Consider the following 25,344-nt stretch of genomic DNA (forward strand, 5'->3'; position numbering starts at 1 on the left):
ACTGACATCTTGAGAAGGCCGGGGAAGCAGCAGAAGCATGGATAGAAAGTTGTGCGCACCCATCATTAGCCACTCAAACAATCTGCAAGGTCATCTGCTAGAGCCGCAGAGGAGAGAGTGTGTGTGCGTGTGCGCGCGTGCGCTCTGACCTGAGAATGGTCTCTGCGCTGCTACCAAAGGCATCCTTCCCACAGCTACACCGGGATTGTGGCTGGATCTGTGCCCTCACCACAAAACATTTCATGCTGGGATGCAGGGAACCCCATGGCACACAGAGATTGGAGAACCAATGCATTGGCTCCCCACATCCTGTTTCCCCCTCCACCTCATTGGTTCCACTGCCTGTCAGGTTTCATGTGCCTACAGACGAGGGGTAGGTGTGATTTGCTTTTAACCCTGGTAGGTATGATGTATAGACGATCTGGTGGTCCCCACATATTGCTGCTCTTCTGATGCCTTTGTGCTCCTGAGAGGTACTTAACAGGGCTTTCATGCCAACTAAATTTGACTTAGTGGCTGATAAGATGTTTTCTGTCCTTTTGAAGGGAATAAACCCCTACTAGTATCCTCCCACTCTGTGCTGAAGTTAGCAATACGCTACCTGTGGGGTTACATTGAATAATATTATGAGGAAACTTTATAGTGACATGGAGATACAAGTGCTGGGGAAAAGAGCTTTCATTATACCCTTAAAATGGGGAACACAGATGCCTCCTATTACAGACCCACTAGTTCTTTTCAATGTCTAGATCCTACCAATATCTTAAGACAGCAGAATAACAACCTATGGCATTGAAAGCAACATCAGACAGAGAAGGAAGGATAGCCCAGGGGTTAGGATGTTAGCCTGAGACTTGGGAGACCTGGGTTGTTTCCTGCTCCACCCCAGATTTCCTGTGTGACCGTTAGCAAGTCAGCCTCTCTATCCTCAGTTGCCATCTGTAAAATGGGGCTATCAGCACTTCCCTTCTTCACAGGGGTGTTGTGAGGATAAAGCATTAAAGGTTCTCAGATATTGTGGCAATGGGGGCCATATAAGGACCTTAGAGAGACAATACATACATCTGCATATATATATATTTAAAAAAAAAATCTCTCCTTACTGTTAGAGGTTGTTTCTCTTTGGCACTGTAAAAACTCCACTGAATGAAAAGTGACTCCAGAGACTTAGTTGTGTATGTGCAGAGAAGAGTGGCGTTTCCACCAACAGTGACGTTCACCATGCTCTGGGGAGCTGTCACTGTCACGCCGCTGATGTGGCCTGCAGGGAATAAGCATGGTGAAGGGAGATCAGTCAGGGGCAGCTGCACATTAAGAAATGCTGCTTTGAGTTCTGTTGGACTGGTTGCCCCTCCCCCCTGCTCTGCAGAAGACAAGTGATAGCCCTTTTCACTCTGTTCAATAACTTTTTCCCTGGTGGTGGGATGAGTGTTCTAGACTGAGTAGCTGGGAAGGGATGAAGATGAAACAGGACCCAGATCCACTACAATTTCATGCCCTCTTTTAAAAGAAAAAATAAATCTCTAAGTTTCCTAGGCCTGGTCTACACTACACAGTTACATTCTTTCCCAGCTGAGTGCTCATTGCTGCTTGGAACGTGTACTCTTATTTCCTAGCCAGATCATTCAATCAGACAATTTGTATAGTGGGGTGCTGAGAGCCATTGAACCAAACTGTAAACATTGTATATAATGGAAATGGCTTCACGCCAGGGAGTGCAGCAGCACCCCCCGCACGGCTAGTTCCAGCTCCTGTGCATTCAATTTTTTTCCAGCTCCCCCTTGCTTCCTTGCACTTCTTCCTCCCAACCACCATCATAGCTCCTTGCTCTGCCTCACCCAAGTGGTACCATGCAGCACCATCCGCCCCAGACAATATGGCCCTTTTTTACATTTATCCCCAAGCAGGGCCGGCTCCAGGCACCAGCTTAACAAGCAGGTGCTTGGGGCGGCCAAGGGAGAGCGGCGGCACCTGTGGCAATTCGGGGGCAGCAGGTCCCTCTCTCCCTCTAGGAGTGAAGGACCTGCCGCTGAACTGCTGCCATCGATCACGGCTTTTTTTTTTTTTTTTTTTTTGCTTGGGGTGGCAGAAATGCTGGAGCATCGGTGGTGAGAGCTAATTAGGTGCTTTAAAAATGTATAAAAGCCCTAAGTATTATTTACCACTATTTTTCTAGTGGATAGTGTGAGCTGATATATTGCGTTATAGTGAGATTAGAATTTATTTTTATGGTCCAGTTATCATTTTTGGAATTGTTTTCCCCTTCTGGGATAACAATTCTGTAAAACTGATCAACCTACAGGCCACATGAAACAAATGGAGTGGAGATCAAAAGTAAATATTAAATATTTAGTACACCATTAAAAGTGTCTATTGCAATTACAAATAATAACTGGCTGTTTGAACACAGTTTTTTGCATACTTTCCTGTAATTCTGACAATAATTCTTGCCTTACTTACCCATTGTGCACCAGTAATGTATATGATAAGCTTGGCAAAATTTGATTTTTAAAATAATTATTATATTTAAAACAGATGTTTGTTTATAAGCATTATTTTCTATTTTTATCAATTCCATGGTTGTGGGGAAATTATAGGGCGGTCAGACAATAATTATTTGATGACCGTAGATGTTGAGATTCAAAATAAGTTCTCAAGCAGCATTTTTCTTACTTTACATATCTGTAAATTCCAATTAGTATCGAGGGAAATATTTTTTCATTGGTCTGTGCATGTGTGGGGAAATTGACGTTTACGACATTTACAAATAAAAATGTAATCCTTCAAAGCTTAGGTATTTCTTATGTACCTAGTTATCACATTGAAGTTAATCAGAGTTGGAAAGAAATGTTGAATTAGGCCCAACAAGTTATACAAGGCAACAAGGTAATGGAATTTCATCTGTTAGTCAAAAAGAAATAATTAAAGTAAAGCAGTCTGGACTTCAGCAGAGTGGGGGTTTTGTTATACGGTTGAATCCAATTTTCAAGCTACAGCTTTAGGATTCTGATGGTGCATCTGTCCAGTCTTAAAATGTTCCACATTAAAGAAAAACATAAGGTTCCTGTAGTTTCCTGTGTGGGAATTAGGTGTGAAAACTTTGTATTGAAAATATAATGCTCCAGATGGGCTTGTTCCACTTACAATTAATTGAGATACTAGGTATGAAATATTCTTACGAAATTTGAAGGAATAGTTGTGCATTTTTTCGTAGGGGGCTATCGCTGATTTTTAAACAGAATTCCTCACTAACATCAATAGGGTATTCTGCTTCAATAATCCATGGTATGATACGATCCATAGTGTGAAAAGAAATACCATAGATTCTGATATATTTTAATTTTATAAATATTCTTTCTTCATCAGCTACTGCAATGAGTGAAAATATTTTATAAATGATTCTAAGCTCTTCAAGGCAGGGACCACGTCTTCCGATGTGTTTTTACAGCATTGTTCTCACTGAGGCCCTAATCCTGACTGGGGCCTCTCTATGAGCATAAAATAAATATTAAATAATACTATCACTCTGGGTGTTTGTGTTAAGATATCCTCTTCAGTATTAACCTCTAGAGCTGTCTGGAGGAGGACAATTCTGTTCCATGACAACTTCCCAGGTTTTAAAATTGGTTTTCGTTCTACATTAGAACAAAACCAAAATCTTTCAAACATTTTAACAAAACAGCCTTGTGTCAAAATGTGTGGGTTCCGATTGAAAAGGACAGGTGTTGGAGCTCTCTCTCTCTCTCTCTCTGTCTCTGTGGTCAGAAGGGCCCAGAGAGCACTGAACCTCAGAAACCTTCCTGTCAAAACCATTGTTGAAATCGATACATCTCTGCACAATGTTTTGGTTGCGACAAATTAGTGTATTTCAATGAAAATACATTTAACTGGAAATATTCCAACCTGCCTTATTAACCACGTCGGGCACTATCCTGCCAGCCTTTCTCGTCCAGTGAGACTGCTCCTAGCCAGTGCCGGTAGCAAGTTAGCACTCGCTACTGTGTTTGTAGGGCTGGACCCAAAGAGCCCGATCCAGCAACACTGAAGTCAATGGGAGCTTTGCCATTAACTTCAGTAGGTGCAGGATCAATCCCATAGCCCTTGCTCATGCAGGGAGTCAGAGACAAAATGTGAGCAAGAATTACTCCTGTGAGAAAGCTTACGTGCTCGATCTTGCAAGCCTTTCCTTACAAGTATTTAATCTGTTTCTATGCTTAGTCTATGGCATAGCTATGAGAGATTTCCTTGCTACAGAAAAAGTTAATATATAGTTTTTAATGGTAACAAAATAAATTAAGCAGGAAGCCAAACACTCTGCTAGACGCCAAAAAAACGTGGATGCAATAGAGACACTGATTGTATGTCTCATTACAACAATCTGTAACCCACTGAGGCCATGTCTACACTAGCGAGTTTACAGTGTAGAAGCTCTCTGCTGGCGGGAGAGCTTCTGCCACTGATCTAGCACTGTCTGTGCCGGCACTTCTGTCGTTTCTTTCACACCCCTGAGTGACATAAATTATACCCACAAAAGTGGTAGTACAGACATAGCCTCACTCTCCTTTTGTCCTATGACTACAGAGGTGTTAGTTGCTCACTTCATTTTGAATGAGTTTTTGCAACATGAGTTAACTCCTTATGCTTAACAGTCTGGTCCACCTTTTATTTAGCTGTGACACTCTGATTACCTTTCCCAGACCTGAAGAAGAGCTCTGTGGAGCTCGAATGCTTGTCTCTTTCACCAACAGAAGTTGGTCCCCCCAAAAGAAGATATTACCTCACCCACCTGGTTTCTAACAAACTAAATGTAGTTTTGGTATTTTGATGCTGGGCAGTTGCAGAGGTCTGCACTGCTGATGTACATAGTCCGAGTTTCCATAGTGAACATCTGCACCATTTGAAACATAAATCTGTAGTTTTAAAATTTAAACCAAATTGTTTCACTGAACACCTCTACTAACATTGAGTTGCTTTACACTTCTAAGGTAACTAGCTATACTTAAAAGAAAAATAAACCTGTGTATGATAAACAAGTCAGGCATAACTGCTTAAATTGTTCATATGATCTCCAGAAGAAATAATAACATCTCAAAGTCTTTATCTTGCAAGGTGCATCTGTGGTGTAGTGAGCACCCTCAACTTCCATTTTCTTCAGTAGCAGTTGAGGATACTTGGAACCTCACAGGATCAAGCTTTTAATGTCTATTTCTACATGTCTTAAAAGTAATACTCAGCGTAACTAAACTTCCTTTAAGCATTAATAACGTATAAGTCTTAATATACCATATAAATCCCAGATTTCACAAAGATTTACATCCGTATTTAACTTTAAGCATAGGAGTAGACGCAATAAAGTCCAAAGGATTATTCACATGCTTAAAGTGAAATACGAGCCCAACGTCGCCAAGTCATTAGTTCTCAAGGATATAGCCCATAGAAACAAGACAAGAGCGCGAACAAATCTAATTTTGAGATGCCTGAAAAATGCTAAAGCTTACTCTTGCCTCCTACTCAATTTACAGCAACAAAGCATTTATTTACAGTAGGCAATGCTAAAATAGTATCCTAAGACAATATACTAAATCACTATTCTGTCTGTTACGTTTCCACAAGATATTTTCTTTGGATCATCTCCACAGTTTTCATTCCAGCTAGAAGTAAATCTTTGATGTACTCCTACTTTGCTGGCAAAGTTCGCCTGCTATTTTATTTGTCCTTTGTTTTTCTCACCTGAGAGGGCTGCTATAATTGCAAATATCTTCAGCATTGTTGCAAACATCTTCTCGAAGTCTGGAGAGAAAAGAGCCCAGATGCTGCTGCTTACATGGACTAAAACTCAACTGATTTTTTTTTTAAGTGGGTTTTTTGTTTTCCTTATCAGCAGCGTATCAACGAGTCAACAGGCTTTTTTGTTTTCCTCCTTTATCATCTATAGACCTTTCTCAGAGTAGTTTGTGACTGTTCAGTTGAAACCATTTCATGGGGTGTGCGCGCCTGAGACACTTGTTAATAATAAACCCTAGAATTCTGCAAATCACATAGGGTTAGGTTCTACCGCCATTACTCATGCCAAGGCAGTACTTGGCTTCACAAGTACTCCCAGTGACTCCAGTGGGACTCCTTGTAAAGTACTACTCAACATGAGTACAGATAGCAGAATTTAGCCCCTGGTGAATAAGGGTGACAGAATTTGACCCTTATTCCTCGTTAAGAAAAAATTCTATCATTTGTTTTGAAAAATGGATACTGTGGCAATAATGCTTTGAGTATGTTTGAAAAATGGAAACCCGTAGTTATATAGAAATGCTACATTGTGCTCTCATGCATAATTCTGCTTTGAAAAATCTACAGGGAGCCCATACAAGAGACAACAGCCTAAAATAAAATTAAAGGAGCCTATTTTTTTTTTAATAATGGAATATAATTGATTTTGATCCATGTACTTGGATGGTGCTAACAAATTTGAGAAGAAAATTGCACTATGACTTTATTTTGTTTTGTTACAAAGAGTTCACAAGATCCTTGTCATAAAGGTAAATCCCAAAGGGACGTAGCCTCCTTGCAGATCAAGCTCTCTAGCTAGGTCCTTAAGAGAGTCTGGCTGGATATTCAGCCTATATCCACCACATCCAGAACTTAGTAGGAAAGCAGGGTAGTCCAGTGGACAGAATTTAGGACTTGATGACCTGGGTTCTGTTCCTGGCTCTGCTGGTGACTTTGGGCAAGTCATTTAATGGCCCTGTGATTCAGGTTCCCCACATGGGAATAACCATGCTCACCCCTCTTTGTAAAACACTATGTTGTGTGGCGGCAAAGTGCTATAAGAGACTGAGTGTTCTATTAATGATAATGATTCATGAGATCAGGGGCCTGTTCCTGCTGGGGGCTGACCACCTCCTGGGAGTCAGTGAAATTCACCAGGAGCGGTGGGAGCTCCAACTCTTGCAGGACCTGGCTCTCCATTCTTTATTCCATCCACTTCGGTTGATATTGATTCAGAATCACAAGTCGCAATGATTAGAGTTGTTTCCAGTTATGCAACATTGTACATTTAGGTGGATGCATGACAGAGGGCAGTGCTGCCTTTCTCCTATGCATAAGGCCACATGTATAGATGGGGTAGTGGAAGCAGGCATGAACCAAACCCCAAGACTCAAGCTCCTCCCCCAAACTTTGTGAATGCATGGCTCTGGGTGCATACTTGGTAATCTATGCCTATCACTACAGGTGATCAAATTTGATGGACCATTGATCTGACCAAGTTAGGTGAATTCTATTCTATGTTCCAATATTTCTCTAGCTGAAAAATGCCTGAATATTTCCGCGCCCCCCCCCCCCTCCCACACACACATTTTTGCTCTGTCTTTGGGTATGCTCTGGACAAATGTCAGGATTTGATATTATTCTTCCATGGACCACTTCTATAAGTACTGGATAAAGTGTTTGTTTTTCCTACTTCGTGCTCCTCACAATGTTCCTACAGGGTAGCAATATTTCCCCCATTTTATCTCTGGAACAGTGACTTGATCAGAGCTGACCTAGAGGGGCAACTGTAGATTCTGGGATTCAAATCCCAGCCCAAGTCCCTCCCAAAATTCACCTCTACCTCGATATAACACGACCTGATATAACACGAATTCGGATATAATGCAGTAAAGCAGTGCTCCGGGTGGGCGGGGCTGCGCACTCCGGTGGATCAAAGCAAGTTCAATATAATGCGGTTTCACCTATAACGCGGTAAGATTTTTTTGGCTCCCGAGGACAGCGTTATAGCGAGGTAGAGGTGTATAAAAGTGTTCAAATTCAAGATATTGACCCATTCCCAAATAAAACATTTAGGGCCAAATTCTGCCCACAAATGCACATGGGAAGCACCCGTTGACTTTCATAGGATCTGCTGGTGCATACTTTAGGCAAAACACATGCTAAGGAGTGAGCCTATGCTATTGTACCTGGTACCTGTTCGGAGGCAGCAGACATCCTGACAAAGGATCTTTATAACTTACATGACCACCCAGTTATAGCCTGTGGTATTATATAGCCCCATTATTATTATACTGCTTTGCTCCTTTCCAGGTAGCCTTGCCAGGATTCCCCCAGCAGAGAATCTGACTAGGAGCTCTTAAATTACTGATCCCTGTAGCTGGCAAGATGATGCCAAGAAAGATTGCTGTCCATACCTGCATGGCCCAAGGGCCTGTATCCTCCTCTAATTCCCTGTCATTTAATAGCCCAAATTCCTCTCTTTTGTCTGACTCTCATGCAGGGAGCCTCGCTGAGTTTTTTTTTTTTTCTTCCCCTCACTTTATATTGATTTTTGTGTGAATTCAATGCTTGTGAAAGGTGATAGTTTTATATCGCCTGGAGGAGGATGTTCTCTCTTTATCCACCGAATAGGAAGAGCACAGCCAGCAGCACAACTTCCCCACTAATGAGGGACATGTGGATGAGACTACCAACAAAGTTGCCAATCCGTGCCAATGGTGGCGGTGACTTGTGTGATGTGGGAAGGTTTACTAGACACTGAACTGCAGCCATCAATCCCATTTCACACAGGCCATCAAACGGCCAAGAACTTTTGGCCATGGCCAGCATGGGCTGATTTCACATAGGCAACCTAGAAGTGAAATGGCATATATCCTATAATCCGTATCGTAGTCCAGCCAGCCTCTGTGGTTGAGTCTCTTGTGAAGATGACAGATAGAACCTGCCAGGATCTATTGTGCTTCTCACACAATAGACTGTAACAACATCTGTGGGAATCACAGTAGAAAGATGTCACCGTGTACAAAACAACTTCCCTCTATATTTTTTTAATCAAATCATTCTTCCATGAAATGGAGGCTCTAGCTTCCCCAGTGGCTCAGCTTTCCTTCAGATAAGTGTAGACATTTTCAACAATGAGGATTAGTCAGTTTGCCGCAGGTGGAGTGGTAACTCTTATCTAAAGATAAGATGGGAAATGGAGAGGGCCAGTACCAGGAACTGCATGTTAACAGACTATGTGACTCAAACCTATGTACACTGAATCACACTCAGAAAGGTCCACTCTTAAATAATTCCCATTTAGACACTCTGCAAACACAAGCGTTACTCATTTAAAAAACAAAACCCACAGCCACATACTCATGGGAAGGTAGCAGGCCATCCATCCAGTCCCCAGACAAGCACTTACATGATACTTCAAGGCTGGTTATTTCTATATGAAGCCATGGCTTTGACTAATTAATAAAACTTCCTGAGTAACTCCACGTTTGGCTGGACTAAGCTCTGCAGCACTTTAAGCCCTTTGTGTTTCTGAAATATGATAAATAAGTTATTCCTCAAAGACACCAAAAACAGAGTAGAACCTGCTTCACAGAGTTCCCAAGCTCAGCATTGTAGCTGATTGCAGTGGATGAACAGAAGAATTTAATTAAGTTTCATACAAGTGCAGAAATCGAATTTCTTTAAGCCCCTAAATCCATCATTAGGTTGACTTTCAAATGCACATGACAGATTGCTTGCTACTGTACAGCATCATTTGATGTCTAAAAAAATGTCTTATATAATGGTGCCTAGAGTGTTCTTTACCTCAAGGTGGTTTGGAGTTAACTGATGAAATGTCTGGTAGCTCTGTAAAGACTGATGATCAGTAAATGATCTGATTATACAAACCATGTATTGTGGGCAGCACCAAGCTAGGATAACTCAAAATGCATTGATCAGAAAAATATTTAGTTCTATGCAATACTTTATCATTTATTCTTGCGGCATTTGATTAATATTTATAATGTAACTCCTCATTCTTGAAACACATTGCAATGTATTGGGCTGTGTGGGCTAGTGTGTACATGTAGCCCTGGCTTCTACTCCATGGAATCAGAATTTCTCACGGGCATATCACAGGCTGAATGCTGCTAACATCGACTGGAGAGTCTCCTTTAGTTTAATTGGTAGGGGGCCTGTGCTTTTGGAGCAGGAGAATCTGGGTTTTGATCCCACTTTGCCACAAAGTTCCATGTAGCCCTGGTGTGCAGCAAAGGGGCAGCTGTGAAGCTTCTAGCTGACCAATGGTTAGTTACGGTATTAAAGAGGGACCCAAACCAGAACCCCAAGTCCAAACCCTCCTAAGCTTCCTGAATCCAACTTCAACCCATTAGCTCTAATTCCCTGGAACATCCTGAACCCTAGGGGCTGGAGAAGGTTCATATCCAGGCCCAAACCTTTCTCTGAGGTTTTCAGCCCATCACTAATAATTACGTACATTTTTTCTGTATCCTAGAACAAAATAAATACCAGGCCTAACCGCAGGGGGTTGTGTATTGGGTAACGACTGAAGCTATTTCTTCTGCTCTGTTGTAATATCTTTTCCACTGCCTCGTGTGTAATATATTAAACAAACTGGTTTATTGTCCTCTATAATTGCCTTGGTGGCAGTTTCAACCTCTTCATTTAACACCACAGAAAGCTCACCTTCGTCCCTAGAGGGGGCTCCTCCAGTCCAGGGCTGAGGTAGCAACCTGTCCTGGAGCTGCCCACGTTGTACCTGTTCCGTGGCTAAATCAAATCTGTTTTCCAGGGCTGTCAGGGGACGATTTTCATTGGCACAAACGGCAGTGAGGCGCCTCCCTCTCACTGACTTGCAGTGGAATGTAGATAAACCACCCCCCCCCCATGACCCTGGCACTAAATTCCTGGTTTAAAATGTGTTTTTTAGTAAATTAGTAAAAAAAAATGGTCCACTAATAATGCAAACGCCTGAAACGCTTTCAATGCAGTGGGATGACACTACAATAGAGAACGTTTTAGAAACTAACAGGCCTGATCCTAGAGGGTGCCAAACACTTGCAATTCTCCAAAGTCAATGGAGGTTGCAGATGCTCAGCACCTCCCCAGGTTCGGGCCCTGTGTCATCTCTTTGTACTTCCATTGACAAGCATCAGCTTGCAATTTCTTTAGGAAAAAGGCTTGCAATGGATTTATATTTAACCTTGCTGGCAAGAAGCCGCAACCTGACACTCACTCACCAGAAGGACATGCTATCTTTACCTTTCCACTTGGTTTAGTCCGCAAACAGAAAATGAGACCCTCTCAGAGAGGAGTTCAATTGTATTGTCAGGCTGTAGGGTGTGTGGAGCTTTGCTCCCTCCAGACTTGGTAGGTTCCTTGAAGTCCTTCTCTGTAACGCACTGAGTCTCAGTGCGTCTCAGAAGTGGGGTTTCTGGGAAAGGCAGAGCAGTGTCTGAACACGGACACCAGTGCCATGTCTTGCAAAATTGCCTTCCAGAGGCTGCTACTGAAAATGACATGAAAGCTGCCACCACCAGCTGGTTGGTATGCTGGGGGGCATGCAGTGTATTTATGAATATGTTTACCCAGGCCTCTCTTCCATCTTCCCCACCCCCACCCCCAATTATTAATGTTATCTCCAGGGATAACCCTCACAATATCAGGAGCAGCTCTGTCACCTGGTGTTGCATTCCAGCCAGATCTCACAAGTTAAGCAGGGGTGGGACAGTGCTTTCTTGGAGCGGGGTTCACCAAGGGGCACCGAAGATGGTGTGGGCAATTCAGTAGATGAGTCAGTGCTGAACCAATGGCCTGACATGGGGCACTGCAATGCCAAAGGTGCCAAATTTTCCCTGATACATATTTGAAATGCTGCTGAAATGTAAAGTGTTATTCAAGATTCCATGGTAATTTTAGTGTTGACGTCAGTGTTCTGCCCAAATTCCACCTTGAAGTCTTTAAATTCTCCCTGCACTTTCAGTTGGATATACCATTCTTCTTCACTTCCTCTCACAGACTGTTACTGTGTGCTGTTAAACGATCACCACGTTTCACCTGAGAGGTGGCTGCAGTTCAGGGATGTGAGAAGTGTAGGTAACTTTTGTCCACTTCACAGCTAGGATGCGAGGCTTACCTCATTAAAGGTTGCAAAGCACTTTGAGCTCTTTGGATAAAAAGGGCAATTGAAGTGCAAACTATTACTGCTCCTATAAATCCTTACTGGCAAGTAAATATGTCCTTACTGGCAAATAAATCAGGGAAAAATTTGCTTATGCTCAGATATAATGTACCCTCCTCCTTCAAAGTCAAGGACTACGTCCTCCTCCTCCAAACCAGGGAAAAGGAGCAGATTGCAAACTTTCAGCTTGTTTGCTGATCTAACTGTGAAGGTGCAGATAACCAAGCCAGACACACAACAAAATGAAACCAATCTTGTCCTCAAAGAAAAACAGCAGAGCCTACAAACACCTCCCACAATGACAACATCTGATCTTCAAATGGCAGCAAAAGAAACAGAGCTGTAACATGGAACTGTACCTTAAAAGCTATTCTATGCAAACCTAGAAACAGAAGGCAAAGTAAAAAACCAAGCAGACCTCCAGCAGGCTGAATGGTTGGTGGGGTGAACGTAAACATCAGATTGGGGGGACGCTAGCAAAGAAAATTACCCTTCCCCTGATTGACAACTGCAAAATCCAAGAAAATTCTGCGTTCCCTGTAAAAGCTGCAGCGGATAAATATTACATCACTGCAAAGTTACTCTCCCAGGGGCCATGCGAGCAGTTGTCAAAATGAGAGTGATAAAGAGGACATGATTCACACTGCCACTCTGGTAGCACTATTTTCATTGCTGCAAATCTGATGGAGAGGGAGAGGTGGGGAAAATCTCTAAAGCAAATAACTTCAGCATCCATACTAATTCTTTTCACAACCAGTATAAGAGAAGAGGGACAGCCATAGATGATGACTGGGCAGATTTGAGGGCTCTGGAGTGATTTTGTGTTCATGTACAGAAGAACGTTGGATCATCGTGGTGGAGCTAATTGTGAGGTTTTTTTTTTTTTTTTTTTTGACAAGGATTTGGTTCCAGGACATCTCTGTTGATACAGCAAAGAGTGTATTAAAGCAATATCATACCAATTCACTAAAGGAGCTCATGGGTAAATACCACACAGTGGGTAAATGGGTGCCCACAAGCCCATATAAAGCCTGAGTGAACAGGATTCACACAGGGGTTAGGGAAAAGCATCTTCCCTCCCCTCAGCTGCCATGGATGAACAAAGTTTGTAGTTCAGGTGTCTTAGGTCCAAGGCTGTTACTGGATGCTCAGGTAGCAGCTGTGGCCGAGAAGGCATTTCCCCATCTGTGCCTGGCAAGCCGAGTGCAGCTCCTTCTTTAGTAGCCTTGCTAACGCTATTCTGGCCTTTGCCCCCTGGAGTCTGGGCTGCTGTAATGGGGCTATATGTTCTGGCCATTCAGATGCTGAAGCTGATCCAGAATGTGGCAACGTGCTTGATATACAGGGTTGTGCAGAAACCGCGCATAACTCTAGGCCTTTCCAATCTACACTAGCTGCCTGTGAGCTCCCCGGTGGAGCTCAGGCCTAAATGGCTTGAAGTCTAGTTACTTGAGGGCCCATCTCTCACCGTACTGCCATGGTTGTGATCACTGGAGGTACATGAGCTGGAGTTCCCTTGGTTTAAATAAGGGAGAGTGGGTTATAGTGTATTCTCAATAAATGTCCATTGACTTTGGAATGCGCTTCGTTCTCTGGTCCATCAGGTCTATTAACCTTCTGGACATACTGCAAAGTGAAATTTTCTCTTGAGATTTGGGGAAGCAGGTGACTAGGAGGTACAAGTTATAAGTGAGGGTCCTTTGATTATTGATGAGCACTCTGTTATTATCTGCTGTTGTCTTTTAATGAGTGTGAATTGCAATTGTTGGGAGAGCTCAAAGGCCTGTCTAGGCATTTATCATTGTTATTTATCAAAATAAATAAATAAGTGAAATCTGTGTGGAATGCAGCCTCACAGAAATCTGTCTACTTGTGAGTTTGGACAGATTAGAACTTTATCTCTTCCCATCATCTGTCTGGTAACCACCTTGAACCATGCAATAGGCTTGAATCCTTTCACAGAATAATCTTGTCTTTATCATCCCATCTTAGCTACTACAAAATAATTGGCTTTCCCTGGATCTTAAGTGCAATCTAAAAGAGGACCCCCCCACATATACTTTGCTGATATCTGTTGCTACTTGCATAAAACTTGCCAGGCTACATCAGGGCTTGGAATGCATGAGGAAGTACTTCCACCTGTTAAACTATTGAAACGAAGAAGTTAGTTTAATAAGGGCCTGACCTTGAGAGCTGCAGAGTGCTTCCTGACAAGCACGCTCTATTCCCTCTGACATCGAAGGAAGATGAATGTGGTCGGCACCTTGCACAAGGTCTTCAGCACCTTCCAGGATCAGACCTTTAATCTGTGGCAAGAATTCTGAATGGAAAGGGGAAAATACCTTTCATTCAGTGTTCACCATCTGAGCCCTGGATGGGAGATCTCTTCTAACCAGAGTAATGCCGTATCCATGTGCTTATTTGAACGCTCAGCTGTGAATACATATTGAGGACACTCTATGGTTCTTAGTAAGTCTGCTGACCCATAACCCTGGTGGATATGTTATTCCCATTGAAGTCAGTGGGAGTTTTGCGTGTGCAATGACTTCAGAATCAGGCCCTAAATCTTCAAGGTTGACTAATATTTTCTATCTTCTCCCTCCACCTCCTTTCCTGGGACAAATACTTAAGAACTGGGAACTAGCTGCTAGTGACATCCCCTAGTTTTTTGAAAGTCCTTTTACAATTGGGATATTTCAGGAATGAAGTAGGGGCCAAATCTGCATTTGTCATGGCCACGAAACTCCCAATGAAACTGTTGATAAGATTGGGCGTTGGAATTTTAGTTATAGTGCATTTGGAGAAAAATTTGGCAGTGCAATTATTTTGATATAAAAGATGACTTTTACTCTCTTGCTTAGTTTCCCTGGATAGGTAAGCAAACAGTTCAGCGCTTCCTGTGTGCTAGACTTTTAAGAGTGTTCTGGTTAGCTCATTTCACACAGTAATGATTCACAAGACAGCGCCCTGCTTTATTGAAAAGGACCAATGTAAAAGAATCAGCTCACTTGTTCCATGGTCTAGGTGACAAAATCAAAGTAAACCTGAGTCAAGTTACAATAAACTGATTCTGTGTTGGGGTCTGGCTTTCTTTTTCTTTTTTGCTTGACACAATCTTTTTACTATGCACAATTAACCTGGGTTGCTAGAACCGTTTCGTAGTTGAGATTAACTTCTGAAGCCAAACAAAACAAAAGATTCATATTTCAAAGGGTTTGGGGATTAGATAGTCTATTAGCTTTATCAGCTAGAAAGTTCATTTTTAAAAATTTGTCTCATGCAATTGCACATTACATGAATTAACAGTTCCTGACATGGTTAAGTGGATGCTGCTTCTAGAATTTGGTTTGAAAGATATGTAATTTGAAGTGCAGCATCTACTGTATATTTAAAAGGAAAAATGTCTTTGGTTTAAGAATGGATGTAACAACCAGGGCTGGCTTCAGGCACCAGCGAAGGAAGAAGGTGCTTGAGGCAGCCAATGGAAAGGGGCGGCATGTTCGGGTCTTTGATGGCAATTTGGCGGCGAGTCCCTCAGTCCCTCTCTTCCTCTTTGAGCTGCTGCCGAAGAGGAAGAGAGGGAACGAAGGACCCTCTGCCAATTTGCCGCCGAAGAAGGAAGCAGCGCAATTGAGCTGCCGCCGAAGTACCGCCAATTGGCTTTATCTTTTTTTTTTTTTTTCCCGCTTCTCCGCTTGGGGCGGCAAAAGAGCTGGAGCCAGCCCTGGTAACAACTTCATTTAGCAGCCCCTTGACTATTTTAACAGGTGCAAGAAATTTAATTGTGATTTTCTTTTTTTGACTCCCAGGACCAAATGTAAACCTGTTATAAAACAGGTACAATTACAATGGAACTAACAGTTTTGCACCTCCTTTACATTTATGCTTTAGTCACGTTCATATTAATGCAACACTAGAAGTCCTACTGTTGCCAACTCTAATGATATCTGGTGCTTTTCTTAAAGCCCCAGCTTCTGGAGTAATGTGATTCTGAGAGAATCTCATCTGTCATTTAAAACAAAGGTCAATTTCTAGCCCTTATGGTTGCAAAGAAAAGCTTCAGAGGGGTAGCCATGTTAGTCTGAATCTGTAAAAAGCAACAGAGGGTCCTGTGGCACCTTTAAGACTAAGAGAAGTATTGGGAGCATAAGCTTTCGTGGGTAAGAACCTCACTTCTTCAGATGCCTTCAGGGCTTATGCTTATGCTCCCAATACTTCTGTTAGTCTTAAAGGTGCCACAGGACCCTCTGTTGTTTTTTAAAGAAAAGCTTGGATCAAGTGCATCTTACAGGCCCAGGAACCAGACGGTAAATTAAAGTAACCTAGAATGTATTATTTTTTTTAAAGTCTCATTGTTTTAAAGCCAATCTCATGATTATAGGGGTTTGACTGATGAATTTTGTTGAATATTTGGGGTTGGCCATACTGAGATTGAGGGACAGCTCTTCAGCTGGGGTACATTGGCATATCTCCACTGAAGTTAATGGAGTGGTGCTGATTTATTGCAGCTAGGATCTGACCCTGGGAATTTAGTTGCACAGAAGTCAGAAAATGCCGAGTTAAGGTTCACACAGCAGTCTCATCTCTGTTCCTTTGCACATATGCATTGTATTGCAAAATGCTACATATATGTGCCTCTAAGCTTATTGAAGTGGAGCCTCAGTAAGTCTTTAGTCATGTTACAGAAGAGGTCTTGCTAACGCCTTTCCATGTTCAATCTGATCCAAACGTCACAGCTGATCCGTGTCTCCACAGTGGGCTAAATCAGACTTCGGGATCTAAATACTGTGGGCCTGCTTCACCTCTCGCTTACACTGGTTTTGCATTCATGTAACCAAGCCTGGTGGGAACATTTTGTTTTGCATTCAAACATTGTAGCTCCGCCCCATCTCTAAGTGAGTCTAGGTCCGCTAGCAATGCATTGATTTTTGCATTTCTTCCCTGAAAAAATATAATTTATTGTCATCTGTTCCCTCTGAGCTACAGCTCTCTCTTGTGTGCCAAAGAAATACTCGCTTGGGTTTTTTCCTTGCATGCATCCTGAGACTGAAGTCTGCCTCCCCCTACTGGTATTTCTCTTTCTCCTGCTACTCTGTCCTGCTCTTCTACATTGTTTGTCTCATGATTGTTTGCTTAACAACTAACGAGAGAAGCAATCCATTCGTGGTGGCCATGCACCTCACTCTGCTGTCTGATTCAGGTATGAAATAGTGGTTGCTGTTCCCCAGTCTTTCCCTATCTTACATGACACAGATGTATGCATTCAAAGCTATCTTACCTCACTTATTTGAGGTCTTCAGGACAACCCAGGTGATCTTGTTGCCCAGATTTGTGGACTGTCAAACAAGCGATTATTGAGCAGCTTTTAAAAAACGCAGTCCCCTAGCAGCACAACTTCTACTTCCAAAGCAGCCATGCATGGAGATACCTCAAGCCAGGAGGCAGATTGATCCAGAAGAAACAGTCCTTAAGCGAATACCATAAGCATTTAAAATCTGTATACAAATGAGGCACCAATCAGCTTTAACAACCATTGTTATCTTGTTCCTGTTCCTTCTCTGTAATTTTAACGCATGGTTTTTTTTACATGTCACAGGGTGCCTGGCCCCTTTAAAGGGATACAAGAGCAGCCACAGCAAGGCCACAATTAATTAGCTGCATCCCAGCCTGCTGCAGGAGGCAGAACTAAGGAGTGGGGGACAGCTGAGCCTTAGGAAAGGGCTGAGAGAGCTCAGGCTGGAAGTTGGAACCACAGGATGCAGGTAAACTGTTGGGGAAGGCCTGAGCTTGGTGGCCAGATACTAAGTGGGAACCAGCCTGGGAGTTCAGTGCTCTATCCCAGAGCAGGGAAGGATGCCAGGAATGGAGCCCCGTGGGCTGAGTGCTCTATCCCAGAGCCAGAACGACTCTCTGAAGTAGCCTAGAAAGGGTCAGGGAACATGGCCCAAAGTGGGGCTGAAGAGAAGTCCCTGAAGGGCAGAAGAATCTTTCTGTTTGTTGGAACTTTTTTCATGGAACTCTTGGTACCCTGGAAGGGGTTACATGTGTTTGTGACTGGGCTGGAGGGCTAGGCCACGTCTCCAGCTCAGTCTCGTATGTGTTGATTCTGGAGACCCACCTCCAGAATGGAAACTAAGGCAGGGAATACCAGTATGGGGTGCCTTTGCCCTCTGACGTTGTTATATCATCGCTCCCAGAAAGATCCTGAGCAGATGTAGGGAGCTCAGAGACAAAAATGGCGAGGGGCATAAGAAGATTGATTTATGGGGAATGAACATACATAGCTTTCCTTGGTGACAAAGGAAGATAATATGGTAACAGTCTACAAATACATGAGGGTTATAAACACCAAAGAGGGAGAGGAATTATTTAGAGTTGATCCAATGGCTATAACTAATGGGAGGAAATTAAGTAACAAGCCATGGAATATTTTCCTACGGGTTGTGTTGGAGGCTGTTAAAGTTGGACTAGTAGAACACTAGGAAATGTGCTGTAGGGATTGAGCTCACCTAAGTAGGGGGCAACCTGGATGATCTAACAGGCCTTCTCCATATCTAAATTCTATTCTGATTTTTAATTTTCCTTCTATTCACACCAACATTTGCCGTAGGAAGAGTTTTTTAATCGTATTGTCAATGACTTGACCTTTTAAATCCTGCTTTGATAGTAATCTCGTCACTCTTATTCTAGTTAATTGTTTTGGTTATGACATCCTGCAACAGCACATTTGTAGTACAGCCAGCTGAACTATCCTGATCATAAACAGCAATCTAAAGCAAACTGGTTGCATTGAACCTAAAATGCAGTGTCATTTTCTTGTCATGTCTTTGAGGTGCCTTTGGCAGACAGTCTGTGTATCTGACACAGCAGCAGAGCAAGACTCTGATCTTTTGTTTTGTGTTCTTATACTTCTAATTCTTTGAGAGCACCTAAGTTTTATTATCCTGTGGTGAATGTGTGTGGAGTGAGCTTGGAAATTTCAAGACAGTAATTGAGAATCAAACTGTCAGTAATCTGTACGTCATCAGCACAGCTGGGAAGACATTAATCATTGTGATATCAGCTGGAAACCCCATAAACACTAGTGATAACTTGAATGTAACCTTGTGACGTGCTGATATCTGATCATGTTGCCCAGAGAAAGTTGATTTTAAATGAGTCAATAAAAGCAGCAGTACTGTCTGCATTGGTGTAGTTACAGTTGTCACTTCTCTGTCCAAAGGTGGGTCTTGCAGGTCGGCTTCCTGCTAGAGGACAAATCAGTGACAGGGAATCTGGGTATTCTTTGTGTAACTTATTTTATTCATGATCTGTATATATCAGTCCTTGAACAGAGGGGGTCAAGTAGCAGACAGGTAAACCTCTCTTTCAGGAGACACAGCCAAAACGCCAACACCCAGTTCCCCAGGAGCAGCTCTGCCACGAGAATTGACTGTTGTCAGGGAGATTAAAGAGGAGAGCAAGCTCTCCTACTGCTTACAACAACAACTCTCAAAAAGAAACTGCAGCACCTAACTAACAAATATGCCGCTTGTATTCAAACACTGAACCGTGCTCACAAGCCAAAGAAAAGCAGTTGTAAAACTGTGTGTAACAGCGCCATCTGGTGACTTACATCATAACAGTAATATATAAATCCTCTAGCATGCATTGTACATTAAAGCATATAGGACACTCTTGAAAATCTTCCAATCCGTCCTTGTACATCACTGCAGGCAAAATTAGTGTCTTAAAATCTGGTACAAAAACATATTTATTCTACTGTGCTGGTGTAGCTGATAATGAGGCCAGAGTTATCTCTTTCTCTGTGCCCTGATATGGAGACTGGTGGTATAGGTGGATTCTTTTTATACAATCATCTTCTAAGTGCTCATTCCCCTAGCAATGATTTTGTTTTCACTAGTTTACCCAGTTTATGACCAGAAAGTAGAACACTGGGATTTGATATGTAACTCAATCCAATGTGGGTAGGCTAGTGTTTGTTACCAACAGCCAATAATTCCCTAACTTTGCAAACATTTATGCACAGACCGAATTTTATTCATGTGAGTAACCCCGCTGAAGTCAATAATGCCGCTTATGCATTTAAAGTTAAGCACTTGCATAAGTGCTTGTGGAAGTGGGACATAGGATTGGAACATGTGCCATTGTTGTGTGCGGACGCCATTTAACACAGTGTCACATGCTTTGGATTCAAGCCATGTACTGCAGAAGAGTCTGGTGTTTTACTTGTATGTTTCAGCCTAAGAATCTTTGCATTTGAAAGACTTTCATCTGAGATATGTCAGTGCTGCCAGCTTCCTTGATTTAATCATGCGTCATATTTTACTTCAAGCCCCAGCTCCTGGAAAAAGGGGACTACATGAGAACCTCAGCTTCCATTTTTTTAAAGTAAGTTTCTAGCCCTTATAGTTGCAGAGAAAAGCTTTAAAATATGACCCATGTGTGCACCCTAAAGGCTCAGAAACCAGAAGACAAATAAAAAGAACCCTCACCCCAATTTATTTACTTATTTTATACTTTAAGATGTTTACAGCAGTGTAGCCTCTTTTACTGAAAGTCTCTAAAGCATATAGTACATTTTTGGCTCTATACATATAATAATATATAACATCTTCCTGGCAGATATCTCAGAAGCTTTATACACATTAGTTCATTAAAGCCTCACATCACCCTTGCAAGATAGGAACACAAATGAATGAACATTTCACACCCTCTTCTTTTTCTGGGCATAGCTGAGAATTGGGGCCTTAGTCTCTCTCAATAGCTGTGATCGACCAAGTACTGAGTCCCCAAGTTAAGCTCTTTCCTATTACCTTAAACTACACCTGCGATGCATTGCACAGTCTTACATACCCACATGCATGGTGCACATAAGCCACTAATGTCATTGTGTCTTCATGAGAATACTGTAGATCTGACATAGCACTTTGGAATCAGAGCAAGAAAACAAAACCAGTCAGACCTAACTCTTAAAATACACAGTTCAAAGGTTTGTGTGTTTGGATGCATATATCACAATTAGAATGAAAGGTCTGCAGAAGACTTGGAAATATGATCAGAAGAGGCTGCTCCTTGAGACGCATGCTGCACACTGGACATTGTTTCTTATTTAAGGCATCTCTGATAAGCCTATAACTAATAGATTTAACTGGGTGGAAATAGATAATCAGAGATGTCATTAATATTTTAATAATTCAGCTATAACTATGCAATTTGCAGGCTGTCACTAACATACTACATTTGTGGCTTCAGGTTGACCTACTGGTACATACTTGAACAGAACACATTTCCAGGAAAATTAACATACTCTCTCTGCTAGGTCTGATTTTCAGTTGGTGTTGATCTCAGTAAGCTATATCCTTTTACATTGGCTTGAAGATCTGGGCCTTTATGGGTGAGATTTTCAAAAGCACTCAGTGTTGGCCTAACTCTGCTCCCATTTAAGTCAATGGGAGATTTACCCTAAGTGTTTAACTTCCAAAACAATGACAAACCACTGTTTCTCTCTCTCTCTTTCTTTCTCTCTTTCTTTCTTTCTTTCTTTCTTTTTCTCTGTGGTTAGGCTGAGCACTGACTTTTTGCCAAATTAGTGAAATCAGTACAGCACAAATTGAAATATTTGGGTTTTTTAAATTGGGCCTGACCAAGCTTCCACTGAAGTCAATGGGAAAAACATTTGTTGATTTCAGTGGAAAGAGGATTGGTCTCTCTTCGTGGTTAATTCTGATAAGTGCTGTTCTGAACTACTTGGCTTGCCCAGTATGCACAGAGTTACCACCAGAATTCTTTTTACCAATGACAGAACCCAGCCTATTGGATAGATGAAAACAGGGTGGAGTTAGGCTGGTTGGAATTACATGAAATGTTTGCCTGGGGCTGTAGGGTTGGAAAACGTGCAATTGCTTTTTCTGGCCACCATGTAACAGCACCACTTGCTCGGATTTGGCACTAATGCAACCAAAGAGTGGTGTTCTACGCATACACTTAATCATAACAGTACTTTGCACTTACAACCTTCCATCCGAGGCATTCAAACCATTTTACACAAATTTAACTTAGCCTGATGACACCTCTGTCGTGTTCAGATAGGTAAAATGAGGCACAGAGAACTGAATTTACTGCTCCTTTTACTTCATTGACTTCACTGGAGTTACACCAGTGGTGAACTAAGTCCAGAGAGTTAAGTGACTTGGCAAAGGTCACAGTAAGTCAGAGGCAGGGTCTGTTAACCTGACTCTGTTTCCCATTTTAATTACTAGTCAATGGTATCTCCCACTCTGGGTCAGAATATTTCCATTGTAGAGGTTGTTACAAAGCCTGGAGGAGAGGAGAATCTTTTCAGACTCAGAAATGGTAACACTTTTTCCACCTTCTCTCTCTCTGCCTGCCATTGTACCTGCAATATCTTGACTACTATCTGTTTTCATGGCCTTGTCTCACAAGAGTCAGTGTTTTCCCCTTGCGAATGGGGAGACTCCCCTTCTGTTGACTGACATTTGTGCTGCAGGATGTGTAAATGAGCCTAGACGCTGCAGAAGTTTTGCAGAGAACAAAATATTATTTCTTTTCTCACTAGGTGTATAAAATAATGTGACTTTTTATTGCAGGTTGGGTCGTGGTAGTGACAGAAATTCTACCCCACAGTCTGAGGTGCACTGAAATAGCTGTCAGCAGTGCCAGCAAATAATAGAGAGCTTGTAACATCACTGAAATCTAGGGTTAGTTAAACCCAATCATCATCCAAAGCTGATTTGGATTCGAAATCTGAACTACATGGCTCCAGGTGCGTGGTGTTCTGGTAACAAAGTACTTGCCCTATATATACTGAAATTGCTATACCTGTCCGATGCATTGTAGGCCTGATGCAGTGGTGTCCATGAGATCTGAAACTCCACTGACTGTTGTGGAGTTATATTTCTGATTTGCACTGGTGAGAAATCAGAATCAAACCCTAAGCATTGGTGCTTCTGTTTGAAATTCTTTGCTCTTTCAAACCGCTATCAATGCAGTAAATGCCGAATTATTTCATCTCCCTTGGCATTTAGATTCTAGTTATGAATATTTTTTCAGAAATTCACGTGACTATCAGTCCTTGGACTGATGTCTGTCGGATCACTCATACAACCCAAAAAACATGGAGACTTACTTACAGTATTTGAATCCAATTAGGGAATGGAGAATTGTAGTTCAAAATGGTGAGTTTGTTGTTCAGGGCCTGATCCAAGGCCATTGAAAGCAATGGGAGTCTTTCCATTGACTTCAGTGGATTTTGGATCAGGCCCTAAATAATAGCAAGATCTTAATGAAAGCTTTTGTATTCTTCTATAAAGGAGGAATATCCATGTGTATTTTTTTTTAAAAATCAACTAGATATAGTTTCAGCATTGGAAATCAACGTCAACCTCTAGACAAGTTTGTCCAAAGTATGCTTTATATGCTTATGCACTGAATGATCCAGAAAAATCAAGGTTTTGGACTTTACAAGCAGTACATATTTTATGAAATATTGTACTATATGTGCATTATGACACAGAACGGCGGGGGGGGAGGGAAAGTCATTATAATGCCAGGGTTGAAAAAGCATGACTACTGCAAAATATCTTGTTGACCTGAATCGTCTGCCTACAGTATGGTGCATTTTCAAAGAGATGTGCAGCTATGTCAATCCCAAATCCCATTTAACACAGCAAATTACACAAGTAAATAACACGCTTCCAAAACCTACATCCACCTCTCTTCATGCAGCAGAACATAGGAATTGCCATGTCAGATGGGACCACTGCTTTTATCTAGCCTGATGCCCTGGCTTTGACCATGGCCAGCACCAGACAGTTCAAAGGAAGGTGTAAGAAACTTGATAGTGGAGAATTATAGATTAACCTGCTGAGAGGGGAAGTTTCTTCACAACATATCAGTTAGCAGTTGCCTTCTGTCCTGAAGTTTGAGGGTTTATATCTCTGAGCATGTTTTTGTATCTTGTCTAATGTAACTACAGATGTTCTCGTTATCCATATAAATGTCTAATCCTTTTGTGAATCCTGCTAAGCACTTTGGCCTCAATGTTATCTTGTCTTGGGTGACATCACACTCTGATCTTCTAATAACTGCTTTGCTTGGGAAAACTCCTTCATAAGCCGAAGGGAGATGTGTTGCTAGAACATACTTATTCTTACTGTACAGAGTATAGCAAAATTCTGCTTACCGGTTATTGATCTTTTAAGTACACCTACATCACTGTATGAAAGAAGTGTGTATTTTTTCCTGACATGCCAAGATGTGTTTTTTGACCGCAGGGACTCTCTAATTTCCTCCTGTGGGGCACTGCAGTTTTAAATGAACCACGTTAACAAGGAGTGCTTATTTGGAAAGACTACCTGCTGACCTGTCAGGGAGTGTGCAGTGCATGGATGAGAGAGGGAGGCAGTGAACAGAATGCTCAATGGGCATCCGTCTGCAGCGCTTCAGCAGCACTACCCAGCAATTGCACGTTTCCTTCCACAGCTGCAAAACAAAAAGCGTTACCACTTGCTGGTTCTTTCAGAAGCCAGATTCTATTCTAGGTTGTCCTTTCCAATGGGATCCCCGGGTTATTGCAGGTGTTATGAACATCAATAGCAGATTCCTCAAGATACATTATGCAATAGGCATCACACACGTGTTACTAAGATGATGGCCCTAAAGTAGAATTGTGCAGACCTGGAAATACAAGGGTGGCTGTAGCTTGCTGGCACCTCAAGAATAGCTGTGTGGATTTTTTTAGTAGTGGTTTAATGGCTGCTATACCACTGCCCTACACCCATGCCTACATTGACATGAATGGGACTGCCATCTTGGATTGAGGACAGTATGTGGCCAATACAGCAATGTCATGTTGTATCTCCCCCGTGTAAACTTTTATCCATTTTCTTTCATAACAGTCATTTCTGAGTCCCCACGTGATATTGTTGAGTCACCACATGATATAGGCCTTACATTTGACCAGGTAAATAACACACACAACTAACTTTGGAATGATCTATTTTAAAAACCCCTTCCACAAGGGCTTTCCTGTGTATGTCAGAAGCATGTAATTTTGCATCATGCTGTTCATTTGGGGCGTTACTTGCTTTTCTTACTGGACACTGGAATAAAGAGTACCTTAAACCCTACATGACTTCTTGGTGTCTAATGTCTGAGATGGAACCAGATCCTGCCCACCTGACTCGGGTCAGTAGTCCCGTTGAGTACTTGCATAAGTCAGGACCCAGTGTTTGCAGAATCAAGACCCTTATGTTAATTAGGGTTACCATATTTCAGCAAGCAAAAAAGAGGACGGGAGGAGCCCTGCCCTAGCCCCGCCCCTGCCCCTCCCACTTCCCGCCCCCCCAGAACTCCCAACCCTCCCCCCGTTC

The 25,344-nt window shown here is 42.2% G+C and overlaps 2 protein-coding genes and 1 long non-coding RNA gene across 4 annotated transcripts in view; 1 reads left to right on the forward strand and 2 right to left on the reverse strand.

Annotated features, from left to right (window-relative positions):
* Positions 1 to 5,824, reverse strand: part of VSIG1 (V-set and immunoglobulin domain containing 1) — a 33,389-nt gene extending 27,565 nt beyond the window's left edge. For both annotated transcript variants that reach the window (XM_065557303.1, XM_042851504.2), the window contains exons 1-2: positions 5,731 to 5,824; positions 1,104 to 1,261 (exon numbers count right to left, since the gene is read on the reverse strand). In XM_065557303.1, the coding sequence (XP_065413375.1) occupies positions 1,104 to 1,261; positions 5,731 to 5,779 (207 nt within the window). In that variant the 5' untranslated portion in view covers positions 5,780 to 5,824. The remainder of the gene's footprint in view (positions 1 to 1,103; positions 1,262 to 5,730) is intronic.
* LOC135973540 (uncharacterized) overlaps positions 1 to 25,344 on the reverse strand; it is a 904,472-nt gene that overhangs the window by 537,694 nt on the left and 341,434 nt on the right. The gene's annotated exons all lie outside the window — the stretch shown is intronic.
* LOC135973543 (uncharacterized) lies at positions 17,547 to 25,099 on the forward strand. Its single transcript, XR_010590439.1, has 4 exons — positions 17,547 to 17,712; positions 20,193 to 20,341; positions 22,561 to 22,736; positions 24,247 to 25,099. It is a non-coding gene; the product is annotated as an uncharacterized LOC135973543 (long non-coding RNA).

Source organism: Chrysemys picta, chromosome 9 (genome assembly GCF_011386835.1).
Source record: "Chrysemys picta bellii isolate R12L10 chromosome 9, ASM1138683v2, whole genome shotgun sequence".
Taxonomy (NCBI): domain Eukaryota; kingdom Metazoa; phylum Chordata; order Testudines; family Emydidae; genus Chrysemys; species Chrysemys picta.